Raw genomic sequence first — 22,294 nt, 5'->3', positions numbered from 1 at the left:
ATTATGGGTGATATAAAGATTTTACTAACTTTCACATCTGGTATGACCTTGACTTTGACCGATTTTCTTGAAAATTAAATCACCTTGAGCTGTTATTGGTATCTATTGGTTATTGCTATCTACCATCACAAAAATTCGAAAACTCTGGTTGCCACACTGCTAACAAACAGACAAAAAAATAAATGAAAGCGATTATATCCTCCCTCCCTTCAGGAAGAGAATAGGATGAGTTTTTAAAATTTCTAGTTGGACTATGGTGATTGAAGATTCTAAGTTGAGCCTCATAAATCTGTAGAGCTACAAACTTATATGGCGCCTCCATATTTTTTTGTCCTTTCAGAACCTATAAAGAGTGTTCAGAGTCATGAAAAGTCCCAGCCTGTAAGCTTTGGACTTTCTGACATGTCGACAAACAGGCCTGTAGTCAGCAATGGGACGGGTTCACATGCACCATCTGCAAGTTCGCCTGAGATAAAAGCACAGAAATGCTTCATCTGCGTTACGGGGATGACCTGTGCCTCCTGTGTGTCCAACATCGAGAGGAACCTGCTCAAACACAGAGGTGAGCGACTTCCAGGGATGAGGCATTTGAACTGAGATGAAGATTGTTGATAAAGTGTACTGTGTTTATTAACCAGGAATCCTCTCAGTGTTGGTGTCGCTAATGGCCGGTAAGGCGGAGGTGAAGTATGATTCACATGTCCTGGATGCTACTGCAGTGACTGAGCTCATCAAAGACTTGGGCTTTGGTGCCAAAGTGATTGAGGATAATGCAGTAGCACATGGAAAGCTGGACCTCACTGTAAGTCTGCGGGACACCATATAATGCAGAATTTTGTGCAAATTCCACATCACATGTATTTCACATGCAGATAACAGGCATGACGTGCGCATCATGTGTCCACAACATCGAGTCCAAGCTCAACTTAACCAGAGGGATCCTCATGGCTTCGGTCGCACTGGCAACCAACAAAGCTCAGGTTGAGTTTGACCCAGAGGTGCTCGGACCTCGGGATATTATCAAGCTCATCCAGGTGTTTATCACAGGACTTTTAAAAGCTATCTTAAACCTACAATTTTTTACACATGCAATTTCACACCTTGGAGTTTCTCCTCATTTCAGGGTCTTGGATTTGAGGCCAGGCTGGAGCAGGCGGGCTTCAAAAACAACCTCGATCACAAAGAAGAAATTCGACAGCAAGTATCTGGTTTACAGTTCTTATTTTTAAATGGATGCTAACTTTTTAACAATTAACAATTTTCTAACAATTAAACCCTGAGAGTATGCCGTTGACAGGTGGAGAGTTATAACCAGCACATGGTGGTTTTGATCCATATATTGATACCCCAGGTCATGCTTAAACCCACAATCCCTCACTACACTTTCTTTCACTACTGGAAAAGGCTTTTTAGATTTAGGTCAGAGTTTACATTTTTATTAATTAGTACTTGTACCAACTTTCACTTTTCCTTAAATGTCATACAGATGGACTGTTTCTGCCCTTAGCTATATATGAGAGGTGCAAGACCAGAGGTGGTAAAACTAGATTTTCTTAGTGTACAGGCTGCGTTCAGCTGACTTGCTGCTTTTTGTGAATTTAGATCACTGAATTCAACAAGATGTCAGCAGATTTTTCACAGCTATCATGACTGATTTTCCATCCCCTACACTGTCACTATACTAGACTGTATACAGTTGTCAGGCAATTTGAAATTATCGGCCCTTCTCCGGTTGGCCACCAGGGGAACATGTGCAGCTAAAAAAGGCGTCAGATTATTAGCTTACCGCTAAATTTTTCCATAAAAATGACTAGCAGTACAAGAAATCAGTGCAAAGGATGAATGTTTTTTTCACAATAGACATGTCTGCCTGGTTTTTGCAGGTGGAAGAACACATTTCTGTTGAGCCTGGTCTTTGGCTTGCCTGTGATGGGTCTCATGATCTACATGATGGTGATGGACAACCTACACCAAGAACACGGGGGCTCCATGCCCACCGAGCAGAATGTACTTCCGGGCCTCTCCATCCTTAACCTGCTTTTCTTTGTGCTCTGCACACCTGTCCAGGTGAGGAAGCACAATCTGAGCTAAACCTTTAATCACACATGAGTGCGTTTTCTTTGCTAAGGATGGTAAAAGTGTATGACTCACGGTGGAGCATGAATCCTTCCCCTCACTAGATCTTTGTGTCTTCCTTGATGCAGATCTTTGGAGGTCGATACTTTTACATTCAGGCCTACCGCTCGCTAAAACATCGCACTGCCAACATGGATGTGCTAATTGTGTTAGCCACCTCCATTGCCTACATCTATTCCTGCGTGGTCCTCATCGTGGCCATGGCGGAGCAGGCCAGCCAGAGCCCTGTGACCTTTTTCGACACTCCACCCATGCTCTTTGTGTTCATCGCTTTGGGACGATGGCTGGAACACATCGCAAAGGTAAAATAAAAAGAAAACCAGGTTTATGAGGCCTAATTCTAGGAAACTATAAACTGTCAAATCACTGCTGATTCTTGGAATCAGCTCACTACAGTTGCTTATATATGACCTAATTCAAACTTGCACTGTTTGCATTAGGCAGCATGTTTGTTTTTTCTCCAGGCTTTTATTGCCATATTTTAATGACTCTTCAGAGGGCTGATGTTTTTATTGTGCTAGACAATGATTAACTGAACATCAGCTGATGCTACATCACAATCACAGGACTGCATTCAATTTGATGATGAAGTTGCTTGCATTTTATATCTGCAGTGCATGTTTTTATTATCTTGTGCAGTACTCAAATAATAGCTGTAACAGAGTTATTACTATTACTATTTACTATTAGTACTTCGCTGGCTTCTGATGATGGCTAGCCACCATGACCTCACCCACTGGTTACCAATCTTTTCTTTTAAGTTCGCCAATATTTTACTTGTAAATTTTCTATTCTTTCCTGTGAATTTTAGTTTTTTCTTCGAAATTTGCAATTTCTAGTAAATTTGCCATGTTTTTGTTATAAATCTTTTTTTCTTGCTATTTTGATGCTCTTTTCAAAATAAGTTTTGAAAATTTTGCCAAATGTATCATTCTCCTAATTAGTTTTTCTTTGCAATGTTAATATTTTTTCTAGTAATTTTGACAGATTTTTGTTGCAACCATTGCATTACGTGAGTTTCAGACATCTAAAAGTCCCAGCACAGAATTGTGCCAGGGTCTGTGTTCTCATAAAGTTTATCCAAGTTTAACAATTGTCCTTTAAATGTTAACAGTTTATTTCTTATACAATTTTGTCCTTATAAACTTGACAGTATTTTCTCACAAATTTACTATTTTTATGGGAAATTTGCTGATTGTTAACTTTAACTCTCACTCTTGCCAGTGTTTTACTTTTAAATGTATTTATTTATTTTTGTAAAGCTTTGGCAAATTTTACAGCTGTTTTACTAATAGATTTTCTTTTTTTTCCCGAAAGTTGGCCAGTGAAAATTGACAATTGTTTCGATTGTTTTTTCCCTCAGATTTTAAAAGGTTTCCCCCTTCTATAAATTTGACATCTTTATCATAAAGTTTGATATTTATTTATATTTTGAAAAAAAAATTAGTCATTAATTTAAATTTTGTTCTTACAAATGTGACAGATCATAAATTGACAAATAAATCTTCATGTTTTTCTGCTAAATTTCCCATTTTCCCCCACATTTTTGCCAGGTTTTCTCTTGTGCTGTTTTTTCCTCATGAACTTACATCTGCATATGTGAAATTATTACTAACACGGGCAGCACGGTGGCACGGTGGTTAGCACTGTTACCTCACAGCAAGAAGGTCCTGAGTTCAATTCCACCATCAGGCCGGGGTCTTTCTGTGTGGAGTTTGCATGTTCTCCCGTGTTTGCGTGGGTTCCCTCCGGGTACTCCGGCTTCCTCCCACCGTCCAAAGACATGCAGCTTGTGGGGATAGGTTAATTGGATAATCCAAATTGCCACTAGGTGTGAATGTGAGTGTGAATGGTTGTCTGTCCCTGTGTGTTAGCCTGGCGACCTGTCCAGGGTGTACCCCGCCTTTCGCCCTATGACAGCTGGGATAGGCTCCAGCGCCCCCCGCGACCCTGAAAAAGGATAAGCGGAAGCGAATGGATGGATGGATGATTCATCATAAGCTTCTGTACTCTGGCTTGGACAAAAACACAAAGAAACTAAAACATTGTTATATGAACCGTCTCAGAAATGAAATGCTGTAGATTAATTTCCTGTCTTTGTAGTGGGACACTAGCAGCAGGTGTTTTAACACCAGTGAGAGAAGGCCCATTCATTATACGCATATTTACCAGCAGGAGAGCATGAACTTTCTTCTGTCACCATCTCAGCGGCACACTTGTGAAAATCTGGGAACACAGATTTTCTTGCAAAACTACTTTATGCAGATATAACCTAGATACATACAAATTCTCACATTTCCACGGTAACTATACAACCATGTGACTGTAGCAATTCAAAACGCTCATACTTAGTAGACATGAGAGTGTATGAGGTCATACCATTAGTGCAGTACATCTTTGTTTTAAGACTGTAACGATACATTCTCCTGTGCTGTTTCTACTGTCTTAGAGTAAAACCTCAGAGGCTTTGGCCAAATTAATGTCACTTCAAGCCACCGATGCCACTGTGGTCACGTTGGGATCTGACAAATCCATCATCAGGTGAGACATGTAAGATAAATAAATAAAACCATCACCTCTGTGGTACATGACGTGTGTGTCTGTAAAAATATTTTTATGCCTCAGTGAGGAGCAGGTGCTGGTGGAGCTCGTTCAGAGGGGCGATATTGTGAAGGTTGTTCCTGGAGGGAAGTTCCCAGTCGATGGGAAAGTGATTGAAGGGAACTCCATGGCAGATGAGTCCTTGATTACAGGTAGGAGGGAGTGAATGATGCGAATCCTTGGCTTTGAATGTGGATTTCAGGCATCTTAAGCCAAATTTAGAATTAATTTCTGTGAGTTTTCCGTCTCTGTGTGGCAGAACAAGTGGCATGCATTGCAGATCTTTAGTCCCAGAGGTTACATTTGTGTAATTAAGTTATAAAGTCTTATAAATGTAATCAGAGATGTCTGGTTTGTGTAGGTAAAATTTTTTTTGCATGCAGGTTTGAAAAAACATTCATTTCAATAAAAAGAATCATCTAGCATTTTTTAGATTCAACCTATTGAAAATCAAAGAATCTGATTTTATACCAATTTATTAGGAACCAGAACTAGAAAAAAAAAGAACTAAGAATACTGACATAAAAAGATAAAGGGAAATTAATCAGAAATATCAAAATTTCATGAGTCTGAGGCCACAACTTTGGACTGCTGTAACAAGCAAGAGTGCTCGAGAAAGCCAGTTCTTAATTACAGCTGGTAGGTGATTGGTGGATGAAGAAGAAGGGGTGAAAGCCAGTGATCCAGCAGAGAGTGGTTGAGCAGTTGAGCCTCTGAAAGGACCTCTGGAGCAGAAACAAACCACAGTTACACAAAAGGCAGAAGATGACTGTGACACCATCATTTAGTCACTTGTTGCAATTTTTTTCCCTCTCTTTCTGTCAGGTGAGCCAATGCCCGTTAGTAAGAAGGTGGGCAGTTTGGTGATTGCCGGCTCCATTAACGCTCACGGTGCCCTTCTGGTGGAGGCCACTCACGTCGGTACTGAAACAACACTGTCACAAATAGTCAAACTGGTCGAAGAGGCACAGACCTCTAAGGTAAGCTATAAAAATCACAATTTTAAACTATAAGGTTACTCACATGTGTTTAATAATAATGACAGTGATAATAAACTTTATTTATAAAGCACACTTAAAACCAAGCTTATACCAAGGTGCTTAACAAGTAACATAGAGAATAAAAGGAAGATAATGGAAATAGAAAGATGACCAAAGCAAGTACTAGGTATGCAAGCAGATAACTGTCACTGATACATAGGAGAAGCAGCAGATACAGAACAAACAAGGAATTAAATGAGCATAAAAGTGCATAAGAAGAAAGAAGGTGTGTACATTATTGTACTTTATTGAGCCCCGTGGGGAAATTGCTCTCTGCATTTAACCCATTCACTCAGTGAAGCAGTGAGCAGCCATTGGGCGCCCGGGGAGCAGTGTGTAGGGACGGTACCTTGCTCAGGGGTACCTCAGGGTAGCTGTTAAGGGGAATCGAACCCCCGACCTTCCGATCATGGGGCAACCACTCTACCTACTGAGCTATCCCTGCATAGTGTGACATGTTAACTAGAAGGAAAGGCAAAATTGAATAAGTGGGTCTTTAGTCGTGATTTAAACAGTGCAATAGAATCAGAGGCGTGGATAGCAAGAGGGAGGTTATTCCACAGTACCGGGGCAGCCAGAGCAAACACACGGTCACCCCGAGACTTCAGCCGAGATCTAGGTTGTGTCAGAAGTAGTTGAGTAGCAGATCTAAGTGTTCTAGCAGGAATATGTGGCCTGAGAAGTTCACTAAGATAACTTGGCGCTAATTCATTAATAGTTTTGAACGTAAGGAGTAATATTTTAAATTGAATACGGTACTTTATGGGCAGCCAATGCAGGCTAGCTAGGACAGGAGTAATATGGCAAAATTTCCTGGTACCAGTCAGGAGGCGGGCCGCCGCATTTTGGACTGTTTTTATATGATCGGATGACACAAATGGAATATTTGCAGCAGTCCCTTAATAGCTTACAGACTTTCTTGAACAATAGTTCTCCAGCTTTCTGAAGCTCTTTAAACTGTTTCTTTGGACTCATTTTCAGTCCAGTCCTTGTACCTGAGCATTTTTAAAGGAAATTTTTAATTTATTATTTTTGTTTGTTAAGCCACTTAACACTCTACTATGAATCATTCAAGCAAGCTCCCAACTCAAGAGATGAACCAAGAAACCAAGGTCACGTTTCAGTTCGTATGGTTGTCTAACAGTGATAAATTTACTGTAATACGATTGGCTGTTATGTGGACAGCATGGCAAATGCATAAAGTTCCATAAAGAACCTGCTCTTGGAGGGCTGGAAGTCCTGCATGGTTGAAAAGTTCTTGTTGCTGAGCTTTTACAGTGTAGTTATGATAAAGGCAGTGCTTACTGCTACCGAGGTGTGCAGACACTGTACACTCAAAAGAGAGTGTTCACAAAAAGAGACTGTTAACACTAAACTATGTTGTATTTTGCCCCTGGTTCTGCGTGAATAAGTAAGGATAAAAATTTTGGATTCCTTTGTCATTTAGACTTTTCCACATTTAGACGTTTTGCTTTGTCTTCCAGTTGCCCAATTAGCTCAGCCGATTAGACTGTGTTGCTAATAACGTCAAGGTCATGAGTTCAACCCCCATACTGGCCACTTGTTGCCTTTAAAGGTCACTCACTGTTCTTAATGTACAGGACACTCCTAATTTTGCTTTCCCTTCTCCTCCTCAGGCCCCCATCCAGCAGTTTGCAGATAGACTCAGTGGCTACTTCGTGCCCTTCATTGTTATCGTGTCCCTGTTAACACTGATAGTGTGGCTGGCCATTGGCTTTGTCAACTTCGACATTGTGAAGGAGAACTTCCCGGTAAGTGTGCATGCAGACGACTTGTGTGTGAATAAAAACAGCTGTAGCCTGATCACACCACTCTCCTCCTCAAAGGGTTACAACCAGAGCATCTCCAAGGCAGAGGTCATCATCCGCTTCGCCTTCCAGGCGTCCATCACCGTTCTCTCCATCGCCTGCCCCTGCTCTCTGGGGCTGGCAACTCCGACGGCGGTCATGGTTGGCACGGGGGTCGGCGCTCAGAACGGCATCCTCATTAAAGGAGGCGAGCCGCTGGAGATGGCACATAAGGCGAGACCCTTACGATTCATTTAATGCTTTTTTTTAAAAACTGCCGAAACACTGAAGCGGGTAGAAAGAAAATATGTCTGTAATGAGCGAATAAATGAAAGAGAAAAGAGCTGGAACAACCACAGAAATGTAACATTTCACTTTAATATTTGCGTCGGCCTCTATTCTAATTAACTGGTGACACCATGTGGCATTGCTGCTTGATTACAGCCAGGGGCGATTCTAGCATCTGTTGGGACCTGAGGCAGAAATGGGCCCCTCCAACCAGAGATCAAATATGTTATAAATAAAAAAAACAAGTAAATAAATACATTATAAAAATCGAATAAATAATAATATCAAGTGATCTTGAGAAGGAATGTTTAGAGTGCAGTGCTCAGAGTGTAATAAGGCACCTCTTAGAAACCCTTTTAAACCTGACACTGACCTCTATGTGTCTCAATCAGATCAGTGTGGTGATGTTTGATAAAACTGGCACTATTACAAACGGCGTGCCGCGGGTGACTCGAGTCCTGGTGTTGTGGGAAGTGGCCCGCATGCCCCTGAGGAAGATCCTGGCAGTGGTGGGTACCGCCGAGGCCAGCAGCGAGCACCCGCTAGGCATAGCAGTTGCCAAATACTGCAAACAGGTGAGAGGTCTATTTATGCCTGCCTTTTTGTTCAGGAGAAAACTTTACTGACTTTCTATCAACTTTCTGACAGGAGCTGGGCTCCGATGTCCTCGGGTGCTGCCAGGACTTCCAGGCCGTGTCCGGCTGTGGGATCAGCTGCCGGGTGTCCAGCGTGGAACATCTGCTGCTGCAGCCGAGCGAGGAGCGATTCCTGCTGCCGGGGGCTACTATTGAAGAAAGCAGCATGCTGCCTGCAGGAGAGTCCACCTCTGCAGGTCAGAAAAAAACTGTAACTGTAAACTTTATTCAAAGCAGAGGTGGCAAAAGTACAGATTTTTTTAGTTAAGTAGAAGTACAAATACCTGGGTTAAAAATACTCCAGTAAAAGTTGAAGTACTAAAGCAACTTTGTTACTCAAGTAAAAGTATAAAAGTACAGGCTCTGAAATGTACTAAAAGTAAAAAGTAGTCTATTAACCACTTTTGTACAGAGGTAACTGAACCATGTGCTGTGTTAATATAATAATAAAATAACATTAGTACACAAGAATTCAAAAATTATTTGAATTTAAATGAATATACTCAGTGTGATCTGTTATGTAGGTCCCCTGCAGTGAAAGTGAATGAAAAAAACAAAACTTTTTTCTGTTGCCTACATTGTAGAGGGTGCCTTTGGCTCCACACATAAACAGGAAAATGAGAACAGTCAAGGATTGCACCGGGATTTAGCAGGTGGGGAAACCTGAAATTGGTTGTAGTGGCTCAGTGTGGGGAATAGAATCACAACTCACAATAATTTCTAATATGAGCTTCAGTAGATTTTCTTAGTGTACAGGCTGTAATCAGCTGACCTGCTGCTCTTTGCAGATGCACATAACTGAATTCAACAAGATGTTTCAGCAGATGTTTCACAGCTATCATGGCTAATGTCCATCCTCTACACTGACACTATACTGTTTATACTGTCTTTATCTTACACAGTGTATAGTTGTTAGGTAATTTGTAATAACCGGTCACTTAAAGAAATGTTTCACCCCCGAGTATAAATTCATGGACCCCTTTTGAAAACGTAAGGAGTATAAAGTACAGATATATATTTTTAAATGTAGGGAGTAAAGTTGTCAGAAAAAAACTACTCAAGTACAGATACCAGAATATTCTATTGAAGTTTATAGTAGTGAAGCATTTGTCTATTAATTAAAATTAATAGACAGTGTTAAACCCCTCAGGAAACCACTGTGTAGGCCAGTTAGCTCAGATCGTCAGAGCGTGGTGCTAATAACGCCAAGGTCATGGGTTCAAGCCCCATACTGGCCACAGAATCACAACGAAGAGTTCTTTGTAGAGCCCAGACACTGGCTAGCTTTTTTGTTTTGTTTTTTCAAGCTATGCATGTTCAGTTGGCAGCGATGTTAACAAGTGACCTGCTGAAGTTCAAATTGAGCATCAGAGTTTGGAAGTGATTAAGTGACTTTGAACGTGGCATGATTTTTGGTCTGAGTTTTTCAGATATTTCCCACATCACCATATTTAAGGTTTACAGAGAATGGTCTGAAAAGGGGAAATTATTCACTTAGTTAGACAAAGGCAACAGTAACTCAAATAATCACTCGTTACAACCAAGGTATGCAGAAGACCATCTCAAAAGCAGCAGATGACCACAAAGAGTACCATTCAGAAACTTGTTGAATCTATGCCATGAAGAATCACGGCAGTTCTGAAGGCAAAGAGCGTCCAACCTGGTGCTAGTGAGGTGTAACTGTAAGCAGTCATTGTTTTTAATCACATTCTTCTATTTCCAGCTGAAGGGCTGTTTTATTCTGTCCTGATTGGAAACAGAGAGTGGATGAGGAGGAATGGCCACCACATAGGAGCAGATGTGGATGCCGCGATGTCGAGCCACGAAACCAAAGGGCAGACAGCCATACTGGTGGCTATAGATGGTGAGGGGAAATCAAGGTTTTCTTTGTGGCTTTGGTGCCACATTTAAACTTCATCTTATGCTGTTTGTGTGTGTGTGTGTGTGTGTGTGTGTGTGTGTGTGTGTGTGTGTGTGTGTGTGTGTGTGTGTGTAGGTGTTTTGTGTGCAATGTTAGCCATCGCAGACACGGTGAAAGCAGAGTCAGCATTAGCAGTGCATACACTGAACACTATGGGCATTGAGGTGGTGATGATGACGGGAGACAACAGGCGCACAGCTAAAGCCATAGCAGCACAGGTAACACTTGCACACTCTTAAAATCTACCTGAATGTTTAACATGTAATCAAAGCGTTTGATTGGCTGCAGGTGGGGATCAGAAAGGTATTTGCAGAAGTGCTGCCATCACACAAGGTGGCAAAAGTCCAGGAGCTGCAGAAACGAGGCCTGAGGGTGGCCATGGTGGGAGATGGCGTGAACGACTCCCCCGCCCTCGCCCGTGCCGACGTCGGCATCGCAATCGGGACAGGCACCGATGTGGCTATTGAGGCGGCTGACATTGTCTTGATCCGAGTAGGTGGCAGATAGTCTGTGTGCAGATACATTGGCTCGTTTAAACTGTCTCACTTGAAGCTTTTCGCGCTCTGCAGAATGACCTGCTAGATGTGGTGGCCAGCATCGAGCTGTCCAAGAAGACGGTGCGTCGGATAAGGATCAACTTTGTCTTTGCTCTCTTCTACAATCTTGTTGGAATACCAATTGCTGCAGGTGAGAGCTACAGTAAAATCCTGAACCAATAACGGACTCTAGTCAAGGTGAACGTGCAAGCTCGATATTTTGGGAAACCAAAATCCAAAATGAAATCAGAAATTATTCTTATCCTGGCACATTGTGGATGACATTGAGGTGCCTCTTTCTCAAATGTGAACTGTTGGTCGTAGGTGTGTTCATGCCCGTTGGCCTGGTGCTCCAACCCTGGATGGGCTCAGCTGCAATGGCCGCCTCATCAGTTTCAGTGGTCCTGTCTTCTTTACTGCTGAAAATGTGAGTCCTTCTGCGTTTACATTATCTACACTTATATTAAAGATTAGGGAGGAAACAGCAGGACAAAGCAGCCACAATTTAAATCAGACCTGTTGGTGGTGCCTGAATGACCCCTGTGAGGGAAATTAAGATGATACATCGTGCATCACAGGCAGTGTTGCCAACTTAGCGACTTTGTCGCTATATTTAGCGAGTTTTCAGACCCCTTACTAAAAAAAAGACGTGAAAGCGCGTATCGCTTTTACTCTCAACAAGCAGCGGGTGCTGTAACGCAGTCAGTTCTTCTTTTACTCTTTTATTCTTATGCTGTTTTGTGGATCACAAGGTTTAACACTACTTATAAACACACACACACAAAGTAACTCCACCAGAGTGCCTATTTCGGGTCACTTTTGCCGGTCCAAGCCCGGGTAAAGGAGCAGGGTTGGAATAGTGACATTAAAAAAAACAATAATTGCTAAAAGAAATTTGATTTTTAGTTCTAAATAAACTCTAAATGCATTTAGGACGTTTTTTACTCACTTTATGTCTCTTCCACGATGTTATTTCTCTCTCCAACAACATAGGTTACAATTAGATTAGCATGACCAATTATGGAAATTAGGCGATGATGTCATTTAGCGACTTCTAGCGACTTTTAGGACAGCCAATAGCAATTTTCCTTACTGAGGAGTTGGCAACACTGATCACAGGGGCTCACCAAAATTGGACAATAGATATCTGGAAACATATTCCGTGGTCGGATGAGTCTATTTCAGTTTAGAATCTGACGAAAACAGTATGAATAAATGAATTCATCCTGCTTTATATCAACAATTGATCTTGGGAGTGGTGGTGTAATGGCATGGGGGACATTTTCTTAGGACATTTTTGCTCATAGGGATTCCAGCTGGTTGGCTCAGATGGTTAGAGTGTGGTGCTAATAATGCCAAGGTCACAGGTTCACCCCATACTAGACAAGGAAAATCTGCATTTCAATGATTTAATTTGTTTTTATTTATATAATGCAAAATCACACAACAGTCACCTCAAGGCGCTTTATATTTTAAGGTAGACCCTACAATATTACATACAGAGAAAAACCCAATAATCAAATGACCCCCTATGAGCAAGCACTTTGGCGACAGTGGGAAGGAAAAACTCCCTTTTAACAGGAAGAAAACCTCCAGCAGAACCAGGCTCAGGGAGGGGCAGCCATCTGCTGCAACCAGTTGGGGTAATCATGATCATGAAACTGACCTCACACTGACCTCACAGCCCATTGTTAGTTAGTCAGTGGTGCCAGTATCATTAATTATGTAAATATACTGTTGATACAGTGGGGAAACCTGCAGTCAGCTCAGACTAAAAGCCTTTATCTGTCTGAAATCTCAGCGTCCAGATGAACACAATAAACTTTATGTGATATGAAGCTTATGTTTTCCTTTCTCCCGCATACCTGGTCTGTTTTCACTCGCGCTTGAGTTTAGTAGTGAAATTAATCACCCCGTATTTCCTCCAGGTACAAGAAAACCTCAGTGGAGCTCTATGAGATGCGTGCTAGAGGCCAAATGAGGAGCCTTCGTTCGTCTCAGATCAGCACACATCTGGGTCTGGACGGCCGGCGGCACAGTCCCGCTCTCCCCAACGCAACTCGGGAACAGAGGAACCCAAGCGGCATGACTCCACCCGGCTTCTCCAGCCGCTCACCCAGTCAAGGGGCATCCATTAAGGTTGTTGCTGAGGAGCAGAACCGCTACTCCCTGCTGGAGCACCAGACTGCAGACGTCCTCAACGTGTTGTAAAGGGAAAACAGGAAGATGTTTTTTACCTGGTACTCATGTTTATGACTAAAAAAATTTTTTTTAATGTAAATACACTAATTGTCAAACCTAAAGTGCTCTTTTATTTTGATGTAACATTAAAGTTTTACTGAAGCCACATGTATAAAGTCGGTTTGCTTATGTGTCACATAAATCCTCCAGACAAATAACTTCGGTGCAAATCGACTTTTACAATATCCACGAGTCAGAGTAAAGCTACTGTTCGGATAAGGCCGTCAGTGAGAGTGTGGATCTGAGAGCTTATAAATAATGCATGTGTTGATAGAGGGAAATCATTTTCTGTGTAAATATCTCTTCATCCGTTTCATCTGATTTTGTGATTTGTTTGCAAATTTGCACATTCTCAATGCAACTTAAGTTCCACCAAATCCAAGAAGAAAATAAAAACACTCCAGAGAAGAAAACTACTCTTTTCATGTTGCCTTGTGGGATATTTTCCACTAAAGCTTCACAGATGTGAAGACAAAAAATTGGAGTGCAGTATTTTTTCCTTTCTTTTTTTCCATATCTGCTTCACACTGTGCCAGGGTTAATTAATGGAGCGCATTAATCAAATGACCTCACACATGGATTCTATAGTTAGTTTCACATCTTGTTGAGCTTAATTACGAGTGAGTAGATATATGGACGTCAGGGTTATAAATATGACTCGTGTCTCGCACTTAGCCTGCACAATAGACTTTTTTATTACGACAGTCTGACATATGGAAGCAGGAAAAGCACAGCTGTAACCTGGTACGCCTTTATTCGTGTCATTATTCACGCCTGCCAAGAGAACAAGTCAAAGGACTACTAATTAGCTCCCTATTATAGTGAGTCTAGAAGCAAGGCTGGTGCTCACAAAATGTAATTTGCTCTCATTCATTTCTTTTTGGTTATCAGGAACAAAACCTTAAAATCACAGGTCTGGCCCACTTAAAGTAAAAAGTGGGCTGTATGTGTCCACAATGTAAAATTATTTTGACATAACTGACAAATAAATCTTTTTGCTAGTGTGTCAGCACATTTCTCTGTGGGAGCTTTTTGAAATGACGATCCCGTGAGGTCTTCAGTGATTGCTTCAACCCTTCCTCCAACCAACCCTGCGTTTTGGAGCAAACTTGGAGGGACTGAGAATCACGATACTAATTTAAGGTCAAGTGGATAAGGCCCCACTCTCGCAGCCCTAGGGACTGGTTCATGTCTGTCATTCTTGTCCCTTCTGATGGGAATCTTACATCCTCAGCTCTGCTTCCTGGCAGTGCCACTGTCTCCAAACCATACATCACAGCAGGTCTTAGTCCCACCTTGTAAACGTTCCTTTTAGTGCCTCTGGTATCCTTGCAATCCTGCCACTAGCCAACTTTGCCAGCTTGAAGTGTTTGTAGTCGTGGTTGTAATCCTCCAAGGTTATGCACTGTGAGATAACAAACCATACATTATTAAGCTCTCAGTAAATATCTTGTGGTCTGGCTTATCAATTACAACTCATCAATCAGTAACCATATGGTTTCAAAGTCAGATCCATGTCTAGTGTCAAAACTTAAGGCTTAAAAAACAGGTGTTCAAAAACTGGTGGCTACAAACCTGAACAGAAGTTTGTCAACACTCAGTGGAACCAAACTAGGGATCCAGACCCCTTCAAAAGGTCAAGAGATATTAAATGTGTTTTAAAAACTTTTTTTTTTCGCTCTTTTCATTCTTGATTTATATATTTTTCTAATACTCTATTTTTAAACAAGGAAAATGAACTACACCTTTTAAAATCACTGTCATAACTATTCCACAGGTTAACTCCTCTAATAGAAACACATCTCTGCTTTATATTTGTCCTCATCTTGTTTTTTTTTTAAAGAAATCTGTTCCCCTTAAGTCATATTGACTTTCTCTGACTTTGAACAGCTTCTGAGTACTGGGGCAAAGCAAGTTATTTTGTGCTTTATACATTATCTGTGCCATTTTATATTCAACTAAATCATAAAATTTCAGGGTATTCAGATTATTAAACAAAATGTTAGTTGGTTCTATATAGTTTGATTGGTTTATAATTCTTATAGCTCTTTTTTGTAACTTGAAAATAGGAAGAGTGTTCGTTTTATATGCATTACCCCATATCTCCAGACAGTAAGTCATATATGGAAGCAACAGAGTACAATAAAGTGTGTATAATGATTTTTTGTTCAGGACATGCTTTGTTTTATAGAGAATAGCAATGGTTTTTGACATTTTTGTTTTCACGTGGTTTATATGAGACTTCCAACTCAGCTTATCATCAATTATCACTCCAAGGAATTTATTTTCGTACACTCTTTCAATTCCAATTCCATTAACCCTGATTTTAGATACATTTTTCATTTGTCTAGTGCCAAAAATAATCAATTTTGTTTTCTTTATATTTAATGATAACTTATTTACATCAAACCAGTTTTTTAAATATATTTAACTCCTTTTCCGCTGTAGTCAGAAGCTGTTCTAGGTTTTTACCTGAGCAGTACAGAGTGGTATCATCAGCAAACAATACACATTTTAACAGTTTGGAAATGCTACATATGTCATTTATATATAATATAAATAATTTAGGGCCCAGCACAGAGCCCTGAGGAACACCACAAGTTACCTTCAACTGCTTAGATTTTACATTATTGAATTCGACATATTGATATCTTTCATCCAGGTAACTTTTCATCCACTTGTATGCTATCCCTCTTATGCCATATCTCTCTAGTTTATTCATTAATATAGAATGATCAATTGTATCAAACGCCTTTTTTAAGTCTATAAAAACACCAACAGTATATTCCTTATTATCTATAGCATTCGATATCCCTTCAACAAGTTCCATCACTGCCATCGAAGTGGACCTTTTCACTCTAAAGCCATATTGGTTATCACTTAGGAGATTATGCTTCTCAATATATTTATCAAGTCTATTAACAAATAACTTTTCTAAAATTTTTGAGAACTGTGGGAGTAGTGATATTGGCCTATAATTGGTAAACTGACATCTCTCTCCGTTTTTATGGATTGGAATAACTTTTGCTATTTTCATTTGTGAGGGAAACACACCAGTTTGAAAGGACAGATTACAAATGTATGCGAAAGGTTGCACTATATATTCTATAATACTTTTAACTAATATCATGTCAATACCAAAACAGTCAGTGGACTTTTTATTTTTAAATGTCTTCACAATGTTAATTATTTCTCTATGAGTTGCAGCACCAATAAACATGGAGGACACATTCTGAGTAATATGTTTATTTAGGTCGTTATTATTTCTTGACTCTGGAATTTCTTTTGCTAAATTAAAGCCAACATTTACAAAGAAATCATTAAATTCATTTGCAATGTCTTTAGTTTTATCAAGCACAATATCTTTATCTTTTTTAAAATAGTCTGGATAATTCTTATTTTTTGAGCCCTTTTTGATTATACTGTTTAATATCCTCCATGTTTCTTGTGTGTTACTTCTACTTTGCTCCAATAATTTGTGGTAATATTCTTTCTTACTTGTTCTTATAATATTTACTAATCTATTTTTATATAACTTGTACTTTATTTCAGCATCTTTTGTCCTCTGTTTTATGAATCTCTTATATAGATTATTTTTCTTTTTACATGCATCTTCTATCCCCTTTGTGATCCATGGCTTATTTGATCTGTGATGCTTTCTAGTGATCTTCAATAAAGGACAATGTTTTTCATATAGTGAAATTACTGTTGATAAGAATGCATCATATGCACTATTTGAATCTTCATTTGCAAAAACCTCATTCCAACTGTGTTCCTTTAAGTCCACCTGGAGGGCAGCAATGGCTCTTGTTGTTCTATGTCGTATCATATCAAATATTTGATTCTTTTGTTTAGTTTTAATCCCAAAATAATTTTGAAAAATTGCAAAAACAGGAAGATGATCGCTTATATCAGTTATAAGAAGTCCACCTACTATTTCATGGTCAATTTTATTTGTGAATATATTATCTATCAATGTAGCTGTATCAATTGTTATTCTACTTGGTTTTATAATTACAGGGAAAAGGGAGTTACTATACATTGTATTTATGAAATCTGTTGTTTTCTGATGTCCATTTGGGTTTAGCAAATCTATATTAAAATCACCACAAATTATTTGCACTTTTTTATCATTTAGGTTGCTAAACATAGCAGCAAGTTTTTCATTGAATATCTCAAGGCATGAACCTGGTGTCCTATAGATGCAACTTATAATTATATTGTTAGCTTTTTCAACATGGATTTCAATAGTGACACATTCCAATACGTTATCTATGGTGCTTGACATACATTCAATCAGACTACATTTCAAAACTTTATCTACATATAAAGCAACACTGCCTCCTTTTTTATTCACCCTGTTCATTGTAAATAATTCGTATCCTTCCAGTCCCATTTCACTAACTTTCTCATTATCGAGCCATGTTTCTGATATTGCAATTATATTAAACTTTTTTAACTTACTTAAACATTCTGTAATTTTAGAAATTTTTTTATACAGGCTTCTACTATTGAAATGTTTGACCGACAATGCATTTGCCATTTTAATATTTATATTGAATTGGTCATCTGTATAGTACTAACAAGTATTATTGGTGTTATTGTAGAAGTGGGTATCTGGGTAGGGCTGCTCAATTAATCGAATTTTAATCACGATTACGATCTGGGCTTTCAACGATCATTAAAAATGACTGAGCCGATTATTAGCCCCTCCCTAATTTATCCGCGACACCTTAAAGGCCGGTCCGTGAAAATATTGTCGGGCATAAACTGGTCCGTGGCGCAAAAAAGGTTGGAGACCGCTGATTAAGAGGACCCGAGGGAAGCTCGGAAAGCTAAGCAGAAGTTATTTGGAGAGTGACTGCCGTTGGTTGAAAAGAGTTTAAAAAAAAACTTCAGTGGTGTTGCACACTATTTTATATTATTTTTTTAAAGTCATTGTTAACCCTTTAAAGCCGGTCAGAGCAGCACGCTCCGTTTTGCGTAACTATTTTTAAATCCCCGTAGAACCTGAACCGTGTAAGCTAGCGCAATAATTTGTTTTGCATATGAAACCGGAGGAGTTGTACTTACATCTGATGCCATCAGCTTGTCCTCGGTCACGGTTTCGTTCCACATATAGCTTTGCAAAAATTGCATAAAAAGCGCTTGCAGGAACAAAAACATAATATTCCAGAAACACGCTTTGCCGTTCCTATCAGCTGTTCGTAACACTTCCCACAGTGAAATGATGCACATGCTGTTTTCTTTGCAAATTTGCATCATAGGATTGTTTTTTGTTTTTCCTGCAGTATATAAAAATTGCTGTATCTCCAAAATAAAACTATGAAGACACTCAAAATAAATTTCCTGTGGTGGGAAACTATTTTTTGCAACTTCTCCAAGTAGAAATATATGTAAACAAAACAAAAGCGATTTTCAATTTTTTTTTGTAGTTTATTGCACTTTTTTGCAATTTATGTAATTACTATGCACTTAATGCATACATATTATTAAAATATGGGCTATAACAGTTGTATTGATGTATAGCAACTTGAAATGCTCCCACAAATGGCACTACAGCATGTAAAAAAAATAATATAAGCTCTGGTGGACTTGGTTCTATAGTAGGTCTTAAAGGGTTAAATAAATATCGTCAAATAATCGTGATCTCAATTTCAGTGAAAATAATCGTGATTATCATTTTTGCCATAATCGAGCAGCCCTATATCTGGGTCAATGTTACTTTCAGGGTCATGCATGTTGTGCTCTGCATAGTTAAACGTTTTGAAGTTCGTTTTCTCAGCGTGTGTGGCAAAATAACCACCTTGACAGTCCTTTTCATAATCAAAGTCTTCCTCTTCAATATCTCTGAATGGAAACCTATAATCTGTGTCCAAACTTGTCATTTATGTGTTTTTGTTTTTGTTGTTTCCATTGTTTTTGAGCCGTAAGGCCAGAAACACTTTCCATACCCATTGTTCATTATCCAATCGTCACTTTTCCAATAGATTCCATAGCAGATTCCTGATTATTTATATTGCTATAAGTCTTTGAGTTCTCTTATCATCACAACTTTCGCTTCTTCGGGATTTCCATTTAGTCATTACTTTGCAGTTCCTCGTCCATGTCGCTTGTATCTTATTTTGCTTTTTCAGGCTGCGTGCCTGTCTTGCAATTTCAACAGTCTTTTTCGTTAAATGTTCATTTAAACACACACCAGTCCCTTTTAGCTTCTTACCCTTTGTTTTGCGACTCACAAACCGAAGAATGATTGATGGCTTTGTTTTACTGTCTTTTCTGGGGAGCGTGTGGCATGCTGCAATATGATGGCTCTGAATACTTACATTCTTCATTTGAAGGAATTTTATCACTTGCTGTTCAAGCGTTTGCAGCTCCTCTACCGGGGCATCTTCACCGTCTTTACCTCCACCAGCTGTTACTCTGGCGTAGGTTCGGTGTTGCGTCTCCAGTCCACTTATGACTAAATCATCCATTCTTGTGTATTGTTCAAGGTCCTCGATTCGCCGTTCCAAGTTGTCTATTTTCTTGTCCTTGTCCTTTATGAGGTTTTTTAGTTGTTTTATTTCATCCATTAGGTCATGTAGCATACCTTGTTGTTTAGGCACTTTCATCAGACATGAAATTAAGCGATTTCCTAATCTCCTCCAACTCCTCTTCAACTCCTGGGTTTGCTTTTTTAGGCGGCATTTTGAAAATGATGAGATTGGTATTTCCTTGTGATGGCCCGTTGAAGTCACTGTCGATTTACTTGTTGGTGCCTTGCTAGAGGAGCCTGGGCCCAGTGGCTGCTGGAAGAGCCTGGGCCTGGTGGCTGCTGGAGGATCCTGGGCCTGGTGGCTGCTGGAAGAGCCTGGGCCTGGTGGCTGCTGGAGGAGCCTGGGCCTGGTGGAGGAGGAGGATCCTGGGCCTAGTGGCTGCTGGAAGAGCCTGGGCCTAGTGGCTGCTGGAAGAGCCTGGGCCTGGTGGCTGCTGGAGGATCCTGGGCCTGGTGGCTGCTGGAGGATCCTGGGCCTGGTGGAGGAGGAGGATCCTGGGCCTAGTGGCTGCTGGAAGAGCCTGGGCCTAGTGGCTGCTGCAGGAGCCTGGGCCTGGTGGCTGTTGGAGGATCCTGGGCCTAGTGGCTGCTGGAAGAGCCTGGGCCTGGTGGCTGCTGGAAGAGCCTGGGCCTGGTGGAGCAGGAGGGTCCTGGGCCCAGTGGCTGCTGGAAGAGCCTTGGCCTAGTGGCTGCTGGAGGATCCTGGGCCCAGTGGCTGCTGGAAGAGCCTGGGGCCTAGTGGCTGCTGGAGGATCCTGGGCCTGGTGGCTGCTGGAGGATCCTGGGCCTGGTGGAGCAGGAGGGTCCTGGGCCCAGTGGCTGCTGGAAAAGCCTGGGCCTAGTGGCTGCATAAATGTGATGATTGGAATCAAAGGAATGACTCGGACTGAATCTGTTCCTGCTTTTCTGTCATGTGGATCCGATCCAGACCTCCAGCGTCTTCCCTCTGCCTCACATTAGTCACCCAGCACAGCAGCTTTCCCATTAAAGCTCACACACTCTGAATGTAAGTGGTGTGTAAACAAAGTGTTGCTCTGACCTTTTCGGTTCACACCACACACCACACCACAGCAAGTGTAGCAACTCTGCTCAAAAGTTGCTCAAAAGCAAAGCAAATTTGTTGTGAGATGCTCAGTACAGTCCTTTTTTTCACAGTGCGTTTTTTGAGGACAAATTTTTTGCAAAAAACGCAGGGCTGGTATTGTCATTGTTTCACAACACGCTTTACTGACTTCAGTCTTGTTGATGTGGTCTTAAAGACAGTCTTGTAAGATTTCTGCTTGTATTTGATTAAAAAAATGTTTGTTTTTTGTTACATTACAGACTTTGAAGGGCATCTTCTCATTCAGTTTTGTAATATTTCATTGTTGTAGCTACTTCCTGCGCAAATCTCTTCTGACTTAATAGCGTGTCAAAATATATTGCACATCTTGCAGGATTACTCTGGGGAGTTTGTTGCTCTCTCAGCTTTCGGTCTGTAATCGTGCCAGGTTCAGGGCCGATGCACTTTTAGGTCAGAGAAATACATATATGGACACAGTCTGCTGGTCTCGGGGAAGTTTCAAAAGTCTTGGAGAAAACCCTCTGACAGGCAATGAGAAGGCAATAGCTTCATTTATTTATGTATTTTCAGGTCTGACTGTGTCTTAGAAGGGGAAAATGCATGTGTTAAAAACCTACCGTCCACGCCTTTGACTTTGAGGGACCTCAAAAGTTGTTTTTTAGGACAAGGCACTCTTAGACTGGCATTTAATAACAATTTCTTTTAAATTTTGTCTTTTCTTTTGCTTGATTTCCTCTCAGCTAAAGGCCACAGAAGACTTAACCTTCTGCTGGCTGAGCTCCAGGAGGTTGCTGAATGTTTTTCTGACTCACAGATTTATGAAACAGGTGTAAGCCCTATCATTTAAACATTTACACCTCTCACACTTCTGGGAGCTCAAAAATCCTCTGAATGACAAATTTCCTTCTAAGACAATCCTCTGGCCCTGGAGCAGTGGAGAAGGAGAAGATTAAGTGGTGATCCAGTGATCCAGTGGTCACGAGGGGAGAAACATTTTACTCTGCAAAGGTACGCTTGGCTGTGATACACAGTGTTGGGTAAGTTACTTTAAATTAGTAACTTAGTTACATTACTAGTTACTTCTATCAAAAGTAACTCAGTTACTCGTTACTTTCAAAGTAACCAGTTACTAGGGAAAGTAACTTTGGTTTTACTCAGAATTCTCTTGTTAATGTGTTGCTTCTGCAACTGGATACCCAGCAAGATTGCAGTCTTCTAGCTTGCTTACTTGCCACAAGTGCACTGTGCATATTTACACAAGAGAAATCCCACACCTGGACCGTCATTGACTGCTGCCATGATTCTAGCCTACGTCACAGTGTCATGTGCGCTTTTTACATCCAACACAAAAACTGCAGTCGTGGTGCTTTCGATTGTACTCAGAACTCAGAAATTCTGCCTTCTGAATAGGAAGATGTAGGTAACTGTCAAGGGTTGACAATTTGTTCAAACACAGTAAGAGAGAAATGAGACACTGGCAGACCGAC

General features: G+C 40.5%; 1 protein-coding gene across 1 annotated transcript in view; it reads left to right on the top strand.

Annotated features, from left to right (window-relative positions):
• The window catches only part of LOC308394381 (copper-transporting ATPase 2-like), a gene marked incomplete at its 5' end in the record, with an annotated part of 55,210 nt that extends 41,706 nt beyond the window's left edge, over nucleotides 1-13,504 (top strand). Inside the window, 19 exon segments of the mRNA XM_080878687.1 lie at nucleotides 341-562; nucleotides 639-802; nucleotides 873-1,034; nucleotides 1,124-1,197; nucleotides 1,884-2,067; nucleotides 2,205-2,438; nucleotides 4,586-4,677; nucleotides 4,762-4,889; nucleotides 5,563-5,717; nucleotides 7,415-7,549; nucleotides 7,625-7,819; nucleotides 8,266-8,448; nucleotides 8,522-8,705; nucleotides 10,232-10,372; nucleotides 10,505-10,647; nucleotides 10,718-10,921; nucleotides 10,999-11,116; nucleotides 11,290-11,392; nucleotides 12,894-13,504. Of these exon segments, the coding sequence (XP_080734813.1) occupies nucleotides 341-562; nucleotides 639-802; nucleotides 873-1,034; nucleotides 1,124-1,197; nucleotides 1,884-2,067; nucleotides 2,205-2,438; nucleotides 4,586-4,677; nucleotides 4,762-4,889; nucleotides 5,563-5,717; nucleotides 7,415-7,549; nucleotides 7,625-7,819; nucleotides 8,266-8,448; nucleotides 8,522-8,705; nucleotides 10,232-10,372; nucleotides 10,505-10,647; nucleotides 10,718-10,921; nucleotides 10,999-11,116; nucleotides 11,290-11,392; nucleotides 12,894-13,176 (3,104 nt within the window). The 3' untranslated portion in view covers nucleotides 13,177-13,504.
• Between the last annotated feature and the right edge of the window lie 8,790 nt (nucleotides 13,505-22,294).

Source organism: Rhamphochromis sp. 'chilingali' (genome assembly GCF_963969265.1).
Source record: "Rhamphochromis sp. 'chilingali' genome assembly, chromosome: 3".
NCBI lineage: Eukaryota > Metazoa > Chordata > Actinopteri > Cichliformes > Cichlidae > Rhamphochromis > Rhamphochromis sp. 'chilingali'.
The sequence above is the reverse complement of the archived record's forward strand: the minus strand, read 5'-3'. Positions and strand labels throughout refer to the sequence as shown.